At 51.1% G+C, this 19,989-nt stretch overlaps 1 protein-coding gene across 2 annotated transcripts; it reads right to left on the bottom strand.

Annotated features, from left to right (window-relative positions):
• Positions 1 to 1,947: 1,947 nt before the first annotated feature.
• DHX38 (DEAH-box helicase 38) lies at positions 1,948 to 19,846 on the bottom strand. Of its 2 annotated transcripts, XM_061172794.1 has the most exons (27): positions 19,600 to 19,845; positions 17,196 to 17,537; positions 16,648 to 16,835; positions 15,886 to 15,990; positions 15,184 to 15,331; positions 14,945 to 15,063; positions 14,710 to 14,786; positions 14,102 to 14,257; positions 13,407 to 13,568; positions 13,091 to 13,198; positions 12,612 to 12,724; positions 11,020 to 11,157; positions 10,466 to 10,652; positions 10,134 to 10,319; positions 9,614 to 9,754; positions 9,169 to 9,279; positions 8,958 to 9,074; positions 8,685 to 8,792; positions 8,178 to 8,290; positions 7,250 to 7,458; positions 6,987 to 7,141; positions 6,427 to 6,582; positions 6,197 to 6,331; positions 5,881 to 6,006; positions 5,256 to 5,351; positions 3,721 to 3,842; positions 1,948 to 2,424 (listed from the first exon to the last, which is right to left on the bottom strand). In XM_061172794.1, exons 2-27 carry the CDS (start codon positions 17,516 to 17,518, stop codon positions 2,340 to 2,342), a joined length of 3,684 nt encoding a protein of 1,227 aa, XP_061028777.1. In that variant the 5' UTR covers positions 17,519 to 17,537; positions 19,600 to 19,845; the 3' UTR covers positions 1,948 to 2,339. The 2 variants fall into 2 exon arrangements, with proteins under 2 accessions (XP_061028777.1, XP_061028778.1); XM_061172795.1 differs by lacking the exon at positions 3,721 to 3,842 and having other exon boundaries at positions 19,600 to 19,846.
• Positions 19,847 to 19,989: the final 143 nt, after the last annotated feature.

Raw genomic sequence — 19,989 nt, 5'->3', positions numbered from 1 at the left:
TAAATAAAGTGCTTCAGCCACCCAGTCGGAGGGTGTCACTCAGATTCTGATACCTTGGGGGCCGCAGAATCCTTTGTGACAGATCCTCTTCTACCCACCTGGAGTATAATTCTTCTCCCCCTGAGCTAAAGGAACCCAGACCAAACCCCAGCCGCCGCCTTACTAAAGGGAAGGGGGAGCTCCCTAGAACCACCATGTGGCCACGTACACTTGCCTTTGAGCCCCCTCCGCACAGCCCATATGAGGAGGAAGCTTCCTGCCATAGGCAGGGCCCAGCAAGCTAGCCCTGGGGTCCCCAGAATGAGCCCCCTATCTCAGCCTGAGCCCCTCAACTGCTGATATTTCTAAGATGTCTAAAGTATCCTGCTCCTCTCAACTAGGCATTAAAGGGTAGACGCACATGGCTGAGAGCAAGGTGGGGGACCCCTGTCCAGTTCAACAACCTTACTGTTCTCTCACACCAAATCGGAAAACCAGTCTCAGGAATCCACTTCCGGGTCGGTGCCAAGAAATGCTTTTGTACCTCTAGAAAAAGAATCAGTTATCATCTGAGGAAGAAATGGTGAAAAGCAGAGGAGTATTAAATCAGAATATTGAAGCTGGAAGGAACTTGAAGGTAAATCTGAATGGAAAGGGTCCATAGTTAAAAAGAAAGCATTGGAGACAGAAGTGCAAACAGATTCTTGGGCAGAAGTCCAGAAGCCAAAACAGATTCGGGTACAGCTGCTGGGGGCGGGGAGCCTCCCCACTTATCTTGTGGCATCTGTGTGTGTATGCCACATGTGCCTCACTAGGCGTTCCTTACTTTAAAATTAGATTTTCAAAACCTCTCTGGCCTCATTTTTCTTATCTAAGGAACTTGAAGGTGAGTTTGTGACCAAGGTCACAGCCTGTTTGTTAGTAGTAAAGGCATCAACTGGAACCTCAATCTTCTTCCTGTTTTGTTGCATCCTGAGCCCAAGTCTGTAAATAGATCACATACCCAGCTTACATCTCTCCGCAGGGTGGGTAGACACCTTCTCCTAGCCCTTCAACCCAGGGCCAAGATTAGAAGCCTTCCCAGGCCAGCAGCTGGAAGCCCTCTCTTCACTCCAGAGCTGTGAAAGTCAGTTTCTACCTGCATTCCCAGGAAAGGCGGTTAGAGGTAAAAAGAATGGAAGTAGAGGTGGAAGCTGATGCTGGCTGGCAAAGCCTGGCTTCCAAACCTACCCATAAAATTGGCTTTAATTTAACTTATATTGATTTATAACAGAAATTCAAATCCCAGGAACAGAGTGAGAAACAGAGTGGAACTAACAAACAGTGGTGTGAGCCGGGCACCAAGGACCTCACGCTGAGCCCTGGCCCAGTATGCAGGTGCTTCTGAGCCCCGAGCCTGATGGGGTCTCAGCCCCAACACAGGACCTCCCACCCAGCACACCTGGCAGAAGCCCAGCCCTAGGGCGTCACTAAATAAGGACCAGAGGTGCCCAAGACGTCGCCTCAGCAGACTGTTGAGGCTGCTTAACAACAGAAAAGACTAGTGATTCTAGTGTAAGGCTCATCTTTTATGTGAAAACCAATAAGCAACATTTTACACTATTTTCCATCAATACACTACACATCATAACGGTAGAAACTTGGGCCATTCTGAGCAGCAGAGCAGCCAACCCGCCCACAGGAAAGGACAGAGGGTGCACGGCTGCTCACCTTCCTCCCACTTCCCAGCCACTGTGGCCAGCCTTGCCCCAGCCCTGCCAGGTGCTGGTGCCCCGGGCCATTCTCCTTCCCTGTCAGCTGAGTCCCACCCCATCAACCCCTCCTCTAAGAGGCACTGCCTGGAGAACAGAAATAAGGGCGAGCTAAGGTTCTAGAAGGATCCATCCAAGGAAAGGCAGCGTTCTGCCTGTTCTCTAGTGTGTGATTTAGGGCAGTTAGGGGAAAAGAAGAGTCAGAAATACAATAACATTTTACAAACAATAAATTTATTTCCAAATCCTGAATTATAACCAAATTATAATTCCCTCTAGGTCTATTGTGCTGTTTTACACAAGAATTTTAAAAAACATAGTCACAGCCGTGTCATTTATACACCAAGTGTCCCGGGGACAGTTTATTTGAATACGGTGGGTCCGGCCACCTCTCGTGGTCCTGGCAGCTGCTCTGCGGCCCCGCGCCTTCACCAAGAAACTCCCACCTCCTCCAGGGCAGAGCCTGGCCTCAACAGGTGCCCCCAGGGCCATGATGTACACAAATGAAAGCACACAGATGAAAGGGTTTTGTCGGCAGGCCTGGGCGCTCCAGCCACGGGGCTCAGGACTCAACACCTGGCCCCCCTCCTGTCCAGGGACAGCCTCAGCTCAGAGCCCAAAGCGGGCTGGTGTGCGGCGAGGGGTCATGGGTTCCCCTTGCTCTTTCCGACCTGGGGTGTAGATCTTTGTAGACCTGGAGACACAGAAGAGGGGTTAGGAATCGCACTGCTGTTCACTCCGGCCAGGACACACAGAGGGATGAGGAGCCTGAGGTCTTGCTGTTTCTGTGTGCGAGCAGGCTTTGGGGCTGCAGGGTTTCTCCCCTAGCACACTTCCACTCCCCTTGCCCTCCCTATTTGTGATCGGGAGCAGAATGAGATAGCACCTCTTTCTGATATCCACTGAGGCAGGTTATGAGATTTTTTAACAATTCCATTCATATCCCCTAGGTGAGCTATGGAGGTCGTCTTCCCTCCACCTCACCAGGCCGCCACTCCAGCTGTGGCTGGGCTTTGTCCCCAGTTCCTGGAGGTATCTCTAGACCCTTGGAATTTCCCAAGGGACTGGAGTGTCTCTGTTATTCACGGCGGGCCCCTCGGACCACATCTGATAGTTTATGCAAATGAGATGACTCAGGATGGTGGCTGCCCTGCCAGAAAAACCAACCTGTGATTAGAGGGCTGTGCTTTGAGCCTCGTGCTATTAGCCCAGCCTCTGGGGAGGGAAAAGGGGCTGGAGACTCAGTCAACACATGGGTCCTGCCCAATAAAACTCTGGGCACCAAAGCTCGGGTAAGCTTCCCTGGTGACAATACTCTGTGTAATGTGCCAGGAAGGTAACATGACCCCAAGGACAATGGAAGACTTCACATCTAAGACCCTCTCAGACCTCACTTTATACATCTCTCCCTTTGGCTGGTTCTGTGTCCTTTTGCTATAATAAAACTGTAATACGTATAGTACTTTCCTGAGTTCTGCGAGGTGTTCTAGCAAATTATCAAACCTGAGGGAGTCCATGGGGATCCCCAAATTTGTAACAAGTTGGTGAGAAAGGAGGGTGACCCTGGGTACCCCCCAACTTGCAGGTGGTGATTGAGGTGAGGGCAGTCTTGCAGGGACTGTGCCCTTCACCTGTGCGGTCTAACTCCAGGCACCAGGGCAGACGCAGGTGCCCAAGGCTCTCCCCGCCTTGCCTCTCTACTGTGGTGTCCAAGCCCTAGCCTGTTGGTAAAGCCGTGAGACCTACTCTGCCGCTCCAGCCCTCCTTGGGCCCCATCACAACATAACAAACAACGACCAGGAGTTGCAGCTGTATCACCACCCCTTGAAAGTATGTCCGAAACCCCCCCCGTCTCCACGTGACCACAGTCAACTTGTCACCAATTCACCTCTGCACATTTAACTTCTCTTAAATTGCGACCCTGCCTCAGGGCCTGGTCAGTCCAGCTGGTGGGCTCCATCAGGACCAGAGTCCCGAGACCACAGCTCACCTGACACTACCCAGGGGGCTGCGCTTTTCCTGCTCCTGCCGCCGGGCCCGCAGCTGCTCCTCAGCCAGTGCCATCTCCTCCTCCATGGCAGAGGCTTCCTCTTTGGCCCGTCGGCGGTTCTCCTAGAGAAGGGAGAGGTACTGGGGTCACTGGGGATTGGCGGGTGAGGAGGCCCGGCCTGCACCCATCTCCCTGCTGCAAGCCAGGTGCTGAGCAGACCTTGCCAGCTCCCTGCCCCAGCACTAAGGCCTGCTTTTCTCACTGATCCAAGACAGACATTGGATGATTGAGTCCTCACCCTGTCATGCCTCAGCCCTCCACTCAATTTGCTAAGTGCTTACATGCTCTAACCAAGTTCATAACCATGCCAGGAAGTACAGGAAATAGAGAAGACATGACATCTGGCTGGAGAGGACAGACATAGGAAGATGTGTGCAGGCCCGGTGCGGGGAGAACTATGCTGAGAAGGGAGGAAGCTAAAGTCCACAACATTCTGCAGCCCTAACTCCAGGTGGTAGCCACCAATGGACACCAAGACTGTCAGGAGACCGAGAAGTAGGTAGAGAATTTATAATGGAGGGATCAGGTGGAACCACTGAGCAATCTTAGTGTCTTCAAAAGTGGCACCACCAGACCTTATGTGCCTCCTGACTGGATCTAAAAGGAGGTTCGCAGCACCACATGCATTTATGCATCCTTACCCAAAACAGCTGAATCTGAATCTAACCAAGGCTTTAGATTAATGACTAGCTTACAGAAAGTACATGGGATAGAGGCAAAAGTTAAACACCTTGAGGAAGCAATCAGCTCAAAACAGAACGTGGAACATTCTACAGAATGACCAACAGATGACCAACCTGTTTTCTCCAATAAGTCAATGCCATAAAAAATGAGTGCGGGCAGAGCTTGTTCCAGAATAAAAGACTTAATATATATATAATGACAAATTTCAACACCTGGCTCCGAATTCAAGCAAATCAATTATAAAAAATTATCTTTGGAATAAAAAAGGAAATATGAACAAGAACTGGAAACTTTAGCAACATTAAGGATTAATTCTGTTGAGTAAGATTTGCATGGAGGTTATGTTTGAATTTTTGAAAGTCCTTTTAGAGACATATTCAAGTATTTATGGGTGAAAAAACACAATGTCTGAGGTATGCTTTAAAATATTCCAGGAAAACACTCAATATGTATGGAGCGGGGTGGAAATAAGAGAAACAAGGTTGGGCAGAATGTTGATAATTATGGAAGCTAAGTGAGGAACTCGTGGCTCATTATACTGTTTTTGTCCACTTTTATGAGTATTTGTACTTTTCAATAATAAGTTGTTTTTTTTTTTTAAGGCTCAGCAGACCAAGCAAATGGAGTGGGTGGGGGGAGATCAGACAGACTAACCTGCCTGGATCACAACTTTTATGTTTGACAGAGAAGTGAAGGGAAGCCAGATGATGATGTGTCTTTAATACCAGGCTGAGGGGAAAGCGGATCCCAGAGACAAACAGATCCTCCACAGAGAAGCACAGGACCCTTACCTGCCGAGACTTTCCTGCCTGCTTCACGCTGTAGAACATGGGGCCCAGCTCTGCCAGCCACTCTCCGTCCACAGCAGTCACACACTGCATGTACTCCTGCAGGCAGAAGGGCCACAAAGCGGTGGTCACAGAAGGACCAATGCTTTGAGCTGTCCCTCCCAGAGCGGTTCCACAATTAGGAGCTATATGGGAAGGGGCCTACCCCTAGCGCTGTGAGGCTGAAAAAGGCAAGGAACAGCCGCAGACACTGGGATTCTAATCCCTTCTCCCATCCAAATTCCTCCATGCTTGAGACAAAGGCCCCTATTGTCCAACAGAAAAGGCCCAGCCCCTCAGAAAACCCTTTTAACAACACCAAAAGGGCTTGCTTGTCCCAGGCAGCAAGTAGGAAACAATCCTGCTGGCACAGCCGAGGCCACTGGAATCTAGAGGTTAACTGTGTATCTATATAAACTTCCCCAAACCCCCAACTGAAAACCAACCTCAATTTCCCTCCAAGCAACGCATGTGGCCTTAAGCCTCCCAAGCTCAAAACCCATCCCAGAAGGCGGCAAAGGGTTATTACAAAGGCCTGGCCCAGCCAAGTGGGCCTACAGTCATGCAAGCTGCCTTGGAAAAGACTCACCTTGGTGGTCATGACCAACTCGTGATACACAATGTAGTCTGGGGTGTAGCCCATTCCAAAGAGGGAGCTGGTGGGATGCAGGTGGCAGGGCATGCCTGTCCGGATATTCACATACTCCCCAATTCCCTAGGGAAGAGATGCCACAGGTGGCTACATAGCAAAACACTGCACATCTGGGCAGCTACCCAGTCCAATACTGTCTTGACACAGGCTTTTGGGGGAAGCCCAGATCTGCAGGACTGTACAATGAGACAGGAGACCTCTGCCCTCGAAAGAAGTATCAGGCCCAGAGGGGCCATAGCTCCACTGGGCTCACCTTGAGCTTGGCTGCCTGGTGGAAATAGGCAGCACAGATACACTTCCTGACAATGTCCCAGTCGGTGCCACACGAGGCCAGGCTCATCCGCTGCTGCACCATGATGTCCTTGAGCTGAGCCCGCACCTCCCGGACCTAGAGCAGGACACAGGGAGACAAGGATGGAGCCCTCCTTCCCTGCATCCCACCCCTCCTCCCAACATGCTGCTTCTCTCGGCCACTGCCCCCACCTTCCGCATGGCCTTGGCATGGATGAAATGATCGTTACACCAGATGGTAGAGTAATTGTTGTTCTTCCACTGCAGGTAGACATTCAGGTAGGTCAGGTGGTCGCTCTCAGGGACTGCGAACTTCTCCCGGATTTGATCGCTCTCCTCCTCTCGGCCCTAGGAAGGAAAAAGGGAAGTCCAGGTCCAATGAGAAGAGCTATCTCACACTATCATCTACCCTCACCACAGCTAAAAACACATCAACGTAGTGCCCTGACAATATAGGAAAAATAAATTAGTTTACAACAAAATATTTATTCTAAAATGTGAGGGCTCAGGCACAGCCATCCTAGAAAAAACTGCAAAACACTCCCTGAGAACCATGGATCTAGCCCATCCCTTCCCCTACCCCAACCTGCTTAACATAAAACAGCAAAACCACTCTTTGGAAACTGATTCCTGCCCCTCCCTCCACTCCGTCTTAACAACACAGAGAGAAACTACCCCCCTCTCTCAACCTTCCTTGAGCCCATAACCTCCCGAGCTCCCTGGGAGGAGAGGAGCCGGACAGCATCTCCCACCTTGGGCCTGTAGAAGATGGCTGGGACCGACAGCATGGAGACGATGAGCAGGATCTCGGAGCTGCAGCCCATGTCACAGGACACAATGAGCATCTTGGACAGGGCCGGGTCCAGCGGGAACTCCACCATCAGCCGCCCGGTCGAGGTCAGACCGCCTGGGAGAGAGGAGCCAATCCGCACGGTCAGTGGACACAGTGCCATAAGAGGGAGCACCCAGGCGCCAGAGCCCACGGGGCCCTGCCCGGCTCCCGGGGCCACGGCACCTGTGTTGTCCAGGGCCCCGAGGATCCAGAGCTGATACATGGAGTTGAGCATGTTGTCCTCCGGGGGCGGGTCCATGAAGTGGAACTGCAGCAGGTCCTGCACCCCCAGGGACTTGAGCAGCAGCACCACGTTGGCCAGGTTGGTCCGCTGGATCTCGGGCACCGTGGTGGTCAGGAGCTCATTCTTGTAGGCGCTCTGGGTGTAGAGCCTGCGGGGGAGAAGACGCAGTCCTGCCGCACTTCCCACCATGCTGCCCGGCTGAGCCCCTCAAATATGCCCGGCTGTCTACACGGGGACCAACACTGGGCTTGTGCACCCAGAAGAGCCAGTGCAGATGAAAGCCACGGGTAAGGAGGAGAAGTCCTCATTTCTTCCCCCCACCTCCCCCTTTCCCTTACAATCACAAATCTCCACCTACTCAAAACTCAGTCCTGCCAATTCACCATTCTGCTGGAGTCTCCTATGTACTTGTTTCATTTCTGGAACCAATGAGCCTGGGACTAGAATTATGGCTGGGATTTTTTTTCTTTATATTTTTCTAGATTTTCTGAATTTCTATAGTTAATACATTATTTTTAACAATCGGAACAAAAAAGAGAGAGAGAGTAATTGGAGGAGGAAAAAAAAGAACCGGTGCTCTAATTTGTTCACATTTATCTTCCGGGAGGAGGCACACCGTAATCGCTGGTCATCCGCTGCAGGTACCTTCAACACAGGTCTTCCTAAAACCCAAGGCTGCTCAGACTTCAGGGCTGCCTGCGAAGGCAGCTTCCTCCACTCAGCAGCACGTGACGAGAGAAGCAACAAGCGGCAGCCCCGCCACTGGTTCCCAGCCTCAGGGGTCACCTCTCTGCAGGGTCACAGTCCAAGCCTTCCCACCCCAGCCGGGGCTCCACCCCAGAGAGCAGGCTAGCGCAGGGCTCCTACCTGAAACACTGACCTGGGCCCGTCCTGCCGGCTCGCCCCGACCTCTGGTTGGCATTGGCCTGGCTGATGGGGTAGATCTGCAGAGCATCCATGCCAATCCTGGGGTTGAAGACCTAGGAGGGGACAGCAAAGACCTGACTAAGGACAGAGTGAGGGTAAAAAGGGAGGCAGGCTTGAGACAAAGACAGACCCTGGGTGCTACACGTTACAGAAGGAAGTGTCTTAGCGATGTAAGCAGCCATCTTTCGGAACCAGGAACCTCAAGAAATTTCCCCTAAACACCAGCTCCGCGATCTCTATCGAGTTATGTAAACTGTCTACCTCGAGTTATCACAAGGATGGAATGAATCAAGCACATGGCAAAACCAGCACTCAATAAACACCACCACCACTTCCATGAGCAATCGTCGTTTGAGGGCCAAGGACCCAGGGCCTGCCTTCCCACCCCCTTGGCTGAGTTAGCTTTGGGTGAAGGCCCAGGGCCCCGGTGCCTGTGTCTCCTCTTACCTTTAATTTACAATAACCAGAATCGATAACAAACATGATGCCATCGACAGTCAGAGAGGTCTCAGCAATGTTGGTGGCGACAATACACTTCCGAACGCCATCCGGAGCCTGGAGCCGGACAGGACACTCATGGAGCGAAGGCTGTAGGCCTTCAGGTAGGAAAAACCCCACAAGGAGAAAAGTACACCCCACCCGTGCCAGAAAACTAACACCCTCCCTCTTGCCCTCCTTTCGGGGAGTCTGGGGGAATCCCAAGGTGGGGACCCATCTCACCTTCTGGAAGATTTTGGCCTGGAGGTCAGAAGGCAGCTGGGAATAGATGGGCAGCACAGCCAAGGCGGGCGCGTTCTCCAGTTCTTCCAGATGCTCCACAATCTGGTCTGAGGTCACCTGAGGGCACAGAGAGGAGCTGTGAGACACGAGATCCCCCAGTTCTCACACGAAGGACACACCCGTTCACCCCAGTCATGACCGAGGCACGCACCTCGATGTCCTCTTGGCCAGGCATGAAGATAAGGATGTCCCCGGGGGCCCCCGACAGATGCACCTGCAGAGACTGCTTCACTGCGGCCTCCACATAATCCTCCTGGGGGGTCTGCAAACCAGTGAGGGACACCGTCAGAGGGAATGCAGGCCGAGCCCCCACTGGGAACCGGAGACCCAGTTCCTGGTCAGGGGCTAGAGCCGATGAACTCTCAGGGCTGCCGCACCTGCAGACAGGCCTGATGGCCCTCCCTGAGCCCTGCACGTCCACTCCAAAGAAACAATCAAGCGAAACCTCCCCAGAGCACAGTCCTTCGCCTTCAAGCCCTATAGCTGCAGGCTCGCAGGGTCCCCACAAAACCTCTCCCGACTCAGTATGCCATTCCACATCCCCCAACCAGTTCCTCATCAAAGGTCAGGTCAGTTCCGAAACAGGGCCTCAGTACCTTGCTGAAGAGGATGTCAACAGGGAAGGTACGACCAGGGATGTGGAAGATGGGGACATTCCCAAAAAAGGAAGCAAATTTCTCTGCATCCATGGTGGCCGACGTGACAATGAGCTTCAGGTCTGAGCGCCGAGCCACCACCTAAGAGAAGAAGTCAGTCAGAGGCTTCCCCACAGTTTTGGGACCCTTGGCTTCTGCCCTCCAGTCTCATCAGCATCACTACCAAATGAAACAGAAGTCAAAGCTGACGGATGGCTCATTAGATTCATAACAATCCTGAACTGAATCGGTGGAGCCACAGTCGGGAGAACCATGAGGCACTCAGCTGAGCAAGAACAGAGTAAACCACCACCAGGTCTGAACCCCGCGGCCAGGGGCCTCCGGGGCAACTCAGCCTGTCAAAGACCCCCTCAGCTTCCCCAGGCTAGACCCCAGCCCGCCTGGAGTGCCTCGTCACTAACTCCTGGCAGGGCGGTGGTCCAAGCCCCACAGGCACAGAGGCTGGACCCGCAGCCCTCACCTCCCGGAGCAGCCCAAAGAGCACGTCGGTGTTGAGGGAGCGCTCATGGGCCTCGTCCATGATGATGGCGCTGTAGTGATCCAGGTCCGCTTCCCGCAGGGACTCTCGCAGCAGGATTCCATCGGTCATGTACTTGATCAAGGTGCTTTCTGAAGTGCAGTCTTCGAAACGGATGGCATAACCCACCTGGAGGCCAGAGAGACCGCTCAGAAAGCTCTGGGCGCCCACTCGCCACTGCACACCCCGAGCTGGGTCCAGGCCTCAGCAGATCAGCCCAAATGACAGAAGCTACCGGGCAAGAACTACACAGCTGAGCCCTTGCGCCCACTCACCTCCTCACCAAGGCTGCCCCCCATCTCTTCACTGACTCTCTTGGCCACCGACATGGCAGCCACACGGCGGGGCTGGGTGCACCCGATCATCCCATAGTCCGTGTAACCGTCTTCGTGCAGGTACTGGGTCAGCTGAGTGGTCTTACCACTCCCTGTCTCCCCAACCACGATCACGATGCTATTATCTCTGCAAGGAAGAGAAGATAACGGGTGAATCAGCCCGAGTGGAAGGCGACCTCCTACCCCCACCTGTAGCTATCCAAGGAGCGTGCCTGCGCAGGGAGGAGGATTTCCCTGGGAAAACGGTCTCATACTGAAACACCCTCTAAAAAGTCTGGAAGACAGTACAGTTTAAACAAATGAACTAAAACAAAGCGATGCCATCTTGCTTACTTCAAGCAGGGTAGCCCAGGGCACCTAGGTGAGGGGGAAAAATCCTTTCCCTTCTCCATCGGATGTCATACCCAAAAGAAAAAGAGCTATAGAGTACACACAGGAGAAAATGGGACACCTGATTCAGCAGTGGAAGCCCGACCCGGGGTGGACGCAGTTACCTGATAATCGTGAGCAGCTCCTGCTGCACAGCAAAGATGGGCAGGTACTGCCTCTGCTCCAGAATAGACTTCTTCTTTGCGAATTCACTGCTGGCTTCGCTCTTCTTCTTCATGTGGTCTGCAAACTTCTGCTCTGCCCTGAGAACACACAGCAGCCTTAGTGCCCTGCACGGTTTCCCACATCTGCCTTCCTGACTGGGTTACTGCCCTGCTTCCTACACCCAAAAGTGAGCACTGCTTCAAATGTGCAGTAAATCTTTGAGACGCTAGAGCTGCCAGGTGCTGCTCATCTCCTCTGTCCTAAGGGACCAGACGGCTGTCTGAGAATCCATCATCCAAAACCTACTCAACGCCCCCAGGACAGACAGCTGCAGGGGGCTCAGAGGAGCTACAGATTAGCAAGTGGCAAATCCTCTGCCCTGAAAGAGTTCAACCAGAAGAGGAGCTGAAATCCACAGGTCATTACCTTATATGGAACAACCTTGGGCAATTTCAGCACCACACTTAACAGGCTGAAAGGAGGAGCTGACCAAGGTCAGACTCCCTCCCACCTCTTGGTGGGACAGCAGAGTCCATAAGGCTTTATTTTTAAAGAACTGTGAGAACAGTCCCACTTGATGTTTACCTACAGCTTCCACTGAAAGCGCTCAAGTATCCGACACACGTACATCCCCAGGCTGCAGAGCAAAAAGGTACCAGTCCTACCTTACCTACATTAGTCTACAGTCTCCACCCATCCCTTCCCCAAGAGACTTTTCCTCCATCAGATTGAGCCCACGCTCTGTCAAGCTTCCTGTTTCTAACATCCCAGTCACTCCCGCTCAGCTAACAATTAACACCTATGGGATTAAATTAACTAGAAACTAACAAGGGCTGATCAATAGCACCAACTTCTCACTTCTCACAGGGTTACAGAGAATTATTAACTGAGATGACAGTTTTGTAGGATTTCAGAGTGTTCAATGAGATTCAGAAGGGACATCTGAGTTCAGCCACCTACACAATGAGGAAAGCCCAATAAGCAGTTATCCAACATCTGCTTAAATACCTCTATGAATGGGGAAGTCACTACCTGAGAAGACAACCCTTTCTATTTTCAAACCTCTGTTAAAAATAGTTCTTCCTTAGATTGAACTAAAATCTAAGGGTGCAAAGCACACTTTCCCACACTGAGCATCTGAAAGGCACTCTAGCAGAGCGGCTGAGAGTGTGGGCTCCGAGACTAGACTGTCTGGGTGTGATCCTCACCCCACCGTTTACCAGCTGGACCACCTCAAACAAGCTACTTAACCTCCCTGGGCCGCCTCCTCCTCCTCACGTGAAAAACGGGGAAGATTACACCTGTCCCATGGGACTGTCGTGAGAATCCAATGACTGAGTATCTGTGAGTTCTGTGGTGCTGCCTGGCACAGAAGAAGCTCCTGCAGTATCAGGGGCGGCAGTAGGAATGTTATCTCAGAAAAGTTGAAAAGACCAGGAGGAAGGGACCAGAGACTCCAAATGACATCGTTTTCCTATTCGTGAGTGCCGAATCCTATCGGCCCCCTTGAGGCCCCGTCTGCAGAGACCCCCGCTGCTGGCGAGACTCCTACCTGTAGTCCACTTTACCGTCCTCTGTCAGAGCTTTATCCGGCTCTTCCTCTTTTTTGACGCCCATTATATCTCCCAGTTTGGTTCCAGCCAGTTCCCAGTGTTTGTGCTGAGCCTGAAAAAGACACAAAAAGTCAATCTGCTCCATCCCGTGACACAACTGTGGTCCACGGAAAATCAATCCCGTCTGACAACAGGCTTCATCTAGCAGGCAGTAAATTCCCACAAGGCAGCAGTGGCACCGAGCCGTGCCTCCCAATCTTATGCCTGAAGCTCCTGCGACACCAGGCCCCGGATTATCTTAACTGAGGCCCTGGAGGAGGAATGCAATACCCTCCCACAAGGGCTGTTTCTTGCTCTGTGAGTTTCCTCTAACTGCCAATAGGAACCCTACCTGTGAGGTGGAATGTGATCTTTAAAAAGAAGAAAAAAAAAAAAAAATACGCAGATACTCTCTGGCCCTAGAAGACAAGAAACCAACCTTTTTGCGTTCCTTTTGCTCCCTGTGCTTCCGCACTGTTTGACTGCCTTTTCTAGCGATAATGGCCAGGTCAGAAGTGGCGTCCTTGACTGGAATCACAGGCTCTGGCTGCAAGAGGTTGAGGAAAAAGAGAAATTCTGCGCTGACCATTAAACTCAACACGAAGGTCCACTTCGTACTGGCCCTAGTAAACGAAGGGTTGCTACCCTACCCCTATCGTGATGGGGCTTTTTTCCTCTCCTTTCCTTTCCCTTTCTTTCTTTTTCCGTTTCAGGCTTCTCTGAGCGGCCTTCTCTCTGACAACAGGGACCCTCACCTGCTTGGTGAAGACGATGCGCCCGTCCAGAAAGGGAGGCACCAGGTTATGCACCATCAGATGGACCTTGGCTGCACTGTCCTCTTCAAAGTCGTCGTCCACCTCCAGCCGATGCACCACCCCGCTGGTGAGCATGCGGTTGGTCTCCCAGCGTTCGTTATCCTGTGAGGACACAACGGGAGGCCACGTTAAGACTGCAACTGCAAGGCCATCCTGAAAGGTCCCCGGCGAGGCCACGCAGAGGGTCCTGACAGAAGGGCCATAGGGGCTGCAGAGATGTCACGGGCCGCTCTACCCTGCAGCTCCTTAGACAGAAGAATCGCTCATCCCAAATCACCTGCAGTACTCTTCCCAGAAGCAACCCATTATATCTAAGGCAGAACCTCTGTATGGATACACAAATGGTGACTGTCTCTGGCCCCGCTCAGAGACACAAAGGACACACCACAGAGCCGGGGCCTGACCTCCCAGTTCCCATCAACAGCACCCCTCCAGAACTACTGCAGAAGACGGAAGTCATGATTTGGGTTGGGTTTTTCTTAAGTTACTGAGAAGTTCCCTGCCCACCCTCTGCCTCTGGAGGAATCGCTAAGTCTGTGACTTCAGCAGCGGGAGACGAGCTGTGCCGCCGGCAGGCGCATGTGACCTGCCGCTTCTCCAGCTGAATCTGCCCCACCTGCTGCGGGCAGCCTCACCTCATTGATCTGCCTCCGCTGGGCCGAAATGCGCTTCTGCTTCTGTTTGTGCAGATGCTGCTCCCGCCTCCTCACGTAGTCCTCGGAGGAGTAGGCCAGCGGGTTGTGGAACTCATCATATCCCTCATCCATCATGTACCAATCCCGGTCAGCTTGCTGCGGCACAAGAGACAAAGCAGTAAGAACAAGGCGCAGATCCAGTTTCTGCGCAAGACGTGGCCAGAAGGGCAGGAGGTGTTTGGTAAGAAGTCACTGGTGCGGCATAGCAGCCCTCGTGAGAGGCGCAAGAGAGGCTGTAAGACGAGCCACCTAGAGGAGAAGCCCAGTGTACAGCGCAGCCCACCATGACGGCACTTCTTACATTTACCACACGGTGGCACCAGCACACAGCCAAAAAAGTTAAGTCTGACCTGCATTTGGTGAGAAGTTTCACCACAAAGCCTTTGCCTGGAAAGAGATTCCACGGCTTCGAGACTGAACGTGGCTCAACGTCCGGTTCCACTACAGTGTAACCCATGACCCTTGTGCTCGGACACCCCCGGTCACCCACTCACCGACAGAGGTGACCCACCACCCCTCATTCAGTCCCTCGAAGATGTAGTTTTTACCCTCTGGTCGTCCTCCCATTGCTGCCGTTCCTCTTCTGTGTCAAATGAAATTCCTTCTTCGCCATCCTCACGTCTCCCTGCGGAAGAACACGTAGCAGGTCAGTCTGCACAGTCCCAGCTCATCCCCAGTGGCCTCACACAGACCTGCCAGGCAGCACAGCCCCAGCCCGGCTTCGTCCAGCCCCACCAGGATGAGCGACCCTGCGTCCTGCTTCCCACTTCCACCCTGCCTTACCTCGGCCCCTGGACAGACGTGGGGTGGACCCCAGATGTCTTCTGTCATCGGCCCACTCGTTGTATTTGTAGGACGGGGTTGGCAGAGGCGTGTCGTCTGCGTACCTGCTCCTCACAGACCTGGGAAACAGCACAACCAGCCTCACTAAAGAGTCACTAAGCTGAGACGTGTTCCCCAGCCACCATCTGCCCTCCCAGCCCCAGTCACGCCCACCCTGTGCCGCCCACCCAGAACGTCACCTGTCCCTATCTCGACTGGACAGCCGATGACTCCGCTCAGAATCCCGATAGGAAGGCGTCGGGGAGGGCGATTCCCACTGTGAGCGCTTTGAGGAGCCATAGCCACTGTCCTCTTCATCCCAGGTAGACCTTGAAGGGGTGGCTGCATCTGGGCCACAAAAGACACATCCACAGGAAACGTCTAAGACATGGCTATAGAGCCATTAGATGAAAGTCAATTCACCAAATTTCTTTCTTTTACTATTTGTAAACTTTGCACCTATTTGCAATGGATAAGATGGTTTTGACAGCTTTTAAAGATATCTGAATTTTAATGGTCCAGTTTTCATCTGTGCTCATAACAACACTTCAAGGAATATCCAATTTATCTCTGCAAGCATATCCCTCTTGAATGTACATATTTCTTTGTAATAAAACCTTTTTCTGCCCCTATCCCACCCACCCCCAGCTCCCTATTCTTTCCTACCACTTGGAAAACTGGCCGCTCAGCAAACTGGCAAATCATGTTAAGGGAGCATATCTGTCTCCACAGAGAAGTCCACGGCCTTCCCAACTGAATCAACGGACTCAGAACCAAGTATTCCCAGAATTTCATGGTGGAATCAGGAATTCCAACCCAGTTCCACTGAGGATGAGAGTCACTCACCCTGCCTCTCATACACTTGGCTCTCACAAACCACCACAAGCAACAGCTCAGACTACCTTTAGGCCGGTGTCGGGGGCTCTCAGGTTCGTTTCTTCTGCCGCTGCGCTCTGACCCTCCATCTCGCTCCGATCTGCTGCTGTGCCTGTTTCTATCCCGCTCATCTGTGAGGAGTCACCGGCAGAACTTAGAAAACAGGTGTCCCATCCTAACTTCCACCCATCTTCACCTTCACCCCCACTCACTCACAGGTGCAACCTCACTGCTCTAATGTGATCCTTGGGCTCCTGAAACTTACATATCCCCATTCTTTCAAAGGCAAAAATTAGTTACTGGCTAGAAAGTTTCAAACTCACAGTAACAGTTATTTTCCTGCAAGAATTCAAAAAAGAATAGTTATAAGCCTATAATGAATAGTTATTTAATAGTTACAAGCCTACAAGCTACAGAACTCAGACAACACTGAGGAAAGCCAGTATTGGATTTTATGTCTAGCTTTGCTCCACAGCACCATCCTTTTTCTCTCGCCAACACTAGTGTCAACTGGTTTCTCAAACATACTACCCATTTTCACCTTTATCACCAATTTTCAGGATAAAGTGAGGACCACACACTCAAGCAAAGCAGCTATGTTGCATGTAACAGCTCTTTTCTTAAACTGCCTGCTAATCCCAATACCAACAGGGTCAAAACCAACCAGGCTGACATGAAAATGGAGTTCCCTAATTAACAGGTGTTATAAAAACCCCCCCAACAGGAAAAAGGCCGACATGTTAACTGAGGTGCTTAGCAGGCACTAGGAACTCTGCTGGGCAGTTTACCTCTGTCTCTCTTGCGGTCACAGTCTCGATCCCTCGACCTCTCCTTCTTCCGATCCTTTTCTTCTTTGGACGAGGCGTAGACACCATGTTCCCGCCACTCCCGCTCTCTCTGCCGACTGCGTTCCCAGAACTCTTCACTCACACCACCAGGATGGGATGGAGTCTCTACCCGAGCAGATCGATAATGTCTGAAACAGGGAGGGCAGCTGGTAAAGGGCTCATCCATGGAAGAAAAACCTGCCCCAAACCTTTGGCCAGGCCAAACATGCAACCTGGCCTTTTCCACTTTATCTCCCTGGTACGGCAGGTTTGCATATGGCAACAACCATAAGCGCTTCTAACCTCCATCATCCACTCTTTAGGTGCCTTTGAATGTTCCCCCAAATCTGAAGAAAATACCAATTCCTATCTAGCCTCAATGTTATAGAATCATAGTAAAATCATAAAGTCCTAAATGTCCAACAAGAAAACTGAGAGATAAACATGAGATGCTATTTTCTGGCCTCCATTTTCATTCCCTTTGGGGCAATCCACCCAAAGGCTCTTACCTGTCTTTTCGGCTACTGCGGCCAGCCTGGTCACCGCCCTCCTCCTCAGCGTCCCTCTGGTCATCCTTGCTCTCTTCCCAGTCCTTATAGGAAGAGACTCTGGACTTCTTCTTGTCCTCCCCGTCATCCTTCTCCTCTCTCTCCCTCCTTTTCAGGGAAGCCAACAAGTCTAGTCCCAGCAATGAAGGGCGGGGAGCAGGGGCCTTGAAGACATGCTGCTCACTAGATGCACTTTTGGTCTTGAAAATAAGACCGCCAACCTGGGAGTCCACCTCAGTGCCTTCCAATCGATGGATCGAGGCATCCTCGCTGGTGTCCTCCATGGCAGGCTCTGGGATTTCTCTGGAAGGAAAACAAACCATTTGATATCAGACATAAGAAGGGAAAAGGCTTGGCTCTGCTACATCCCAGAATAACTGTAGGTATATGGATCTCTGGGGGGTTGACCTCCCCCTCAAGATCAGAATTCCTTTAGTTACCTCTTACCAAGACGTGTCCATCAAGTCATCGACAATCGCAAAAGATCTTCCTACTCCTACCCCAACACACGTCAGAAACAGATACACACACACACACACACACACACACACACATACACACACACACACCCCAGGATCCAAGAGGGTATCATCCAGGCAAGAACAGACCTCACTAAGGGACACTTACTAGAGCATTATGGCATCTATAAAGGGAGTTTAGGGAAAACACCACTAGATTTTAAATCAGAAACCTCAATCAGAACCCAGGCTCTTGACATTTTCTACCTGTATGATTGTAAGCAATAACTTAATCTTTGGTTAGACATAATTTCTACATCTGCAAAGTGGAAGTACTTTTTGCTCTATCTAATCCATGGAGTTATTGTGAGAATCAAACAAAAAAGTGTTTGTGAAATCACTCTGTAACCATAAAGAGTTACATAAATGTCATCGTTACATTATTTCATTTGCTGTGCTCCAAGGTATTGATTTGGGTCCCTCACCATTTTTTTACACAAGTTCTTCCTCCTCTCCCTTCCTTTAAACTACAGATACAGCAGAGTTGTTGACGTATAAGACTACCATCCATGTGATCCATACTTTAATGGATTGTGTTTTGTAGAAAAGACTTACCTCACAGCAGTCGAAATCTGTTTAATAACAATTCAAGTTCACCAAAAAAAAAAAATGGATGAGAATCACCAGGCTAGGAAATGATATTTCTGAAAAGTAGGTAACTGTAGGATTTTCTGGCACTCAACTTATAACAAATTCCTCTTTACCTCCCACTATACACAATCTACTTATAAACATATCCCATTCTGAGTGCTTGAATAATTTCCCTCATTCTAACAAGCCAGTAAAGCAAAGAACTGTCAAGGGATAGGGTACTACCAGAATCCAGAATGTTTCACCCAGCTCTAATTAACATATACAGCTCTACAGAAGAATAGTGCTAAACAGACTGAACATATAGTATGAACAACAGCTGCATTTTGAAAAATGCCATCAGGCAGAAGAGAAAAGGGAAAGCTACCTATTGGTGACATCTGTATTCATGTGAGGAAATCTAAACAGGAAGGTAGGATTTACATGCTCTGCTCAGTAGTCTGAACTAGAAAATATACTTCTAGAACGTCATTTTATGCAGGAGAGAGAACCTTGTCTGTCTTGTTGACTGCTTTGCCCAGTGCCTAGCAAAATAAACGTTTGAGGAATAAATGAATGAATGAGTTTAAACTGATTAAAGGAAACAGGGAGCCAGAAATTTCTAGGGACAACAAAGAAAGATGCCAGCAGCACAGGAAAAGGAGTCTGACAAACAGGACAACTAACAGCTGAGAAAAGTAAATAAGAAGCTAAGCGTTGGCTTGTGAAGAATAATTAGTGGCAAAGAAACCACAAGAGGTACAAGAAAAATAATGAAGAAAAAACTGGATACATTCGTTCAACAATTACTGAGTGCTTTCTGTGAGCCAATCGCTGTTCTGGGCATTAGAGATAAAGAAGAGAACAAAACAGACAAAAATCCCAACCTTTTTGGAGTTGACATTCTAGTAAAAGATATCACCTGGTAGAGATACCACTGTGACAGAGAAGAGGAAGACAAAAGGAGCCCTGCTGGGCTCGGTGTCCGTCTGGGAGTGGGCTAATAGGAAGGTCTAAGGAAGTGAGCAGGGTGACCCCCCGGGCAGCATCCCTGGACCTCTGCGAGGCCACGCCAGGAAGCTGGATCTGACCTGAGAAAGGAGAAAGGCCGGTCTTGCAGGACCTAGGCAGCATCCCTAAGGTGAGCAACGCAAGTTGGGTGACAGGAACAAGACTTTCCAAACCTGGGCCCGAACCTGAGCGAGGGGCCGATATCCGCCGCTTGGAGCCGCCACGATTGGCGAAGAAAAGGTCGGAAAGGAAGAAGGGACACTCACCTCACCGAGCCCGACTCTCGGGACCTTCTGTCCCGGATTCTGGGGCGCTGGCGCCGCCACTCCTCACTCACACCGCCTTAGAGAACCAAAACCCGCACCTTGAAAGCGGCCATTATTGTCCCACAAGACTTTGCGCGGCCCCCTCTATCCGTCCAAAGATACCATCGAGAGCAGCCCGAAAAACGCCCGTTCCTAGTGCGGGACAGAACGCTTGCAAGGCTAGACTGTCTTTCTCTGCGGCTCTGATCAGAGACACTTCCGAGTCTCCTGGCGACCAATCACGCTTAGTCTAAGAGGCGACGCCCCGCCTCTAGTTGGGATGTGGAAAGGAGAAGTTAAAGAGATCGGTCATATTTAATAAGGGCGGAAGTGACCCTAGGGCTTCCGGTC

Source organism: Eubalaena glacialis, chromosome 18 (genome assembly GCF_028564815.1).
Source record: "Eubalaena glacialis isolate mEubGla1 chromosome 18, mEubGla1.1.hap2.+ XY, whole genome shotgun sequence".
NCBI lineage: Eukaryota > Metazoa > Chordata > Mammalia > Artiodactyla > Balaenidae > Eubalaena > Eubalaena glacialis.
This window is presented reverse-complemented; position numbering and strand designations above follow the sequence as displayed.

Coding starts and splice junctions, on each gene's coding strand:
- DHX38 (XM_061172794.1), bottom strand. CDS start 17,518: ATGGAGGACACCAGCGAGGATGCCTCGATCCATCGATTGGAAGGCACT. Junction 15,064..15,183: donor TCCAGTCGAGATAGGGACAG/GTGACGTTCTGG, acceptor GCTGTTTCCCAG/GTCTGTGAGGAGCAGGTACG. Junction 13,199..13,406: donor GCATCGTCTTCACCAAGCAG/GTGAGGGTCCCT, acceptor AACCTCTTGCAG/CCAGAGCCTGTGATTCCAGT.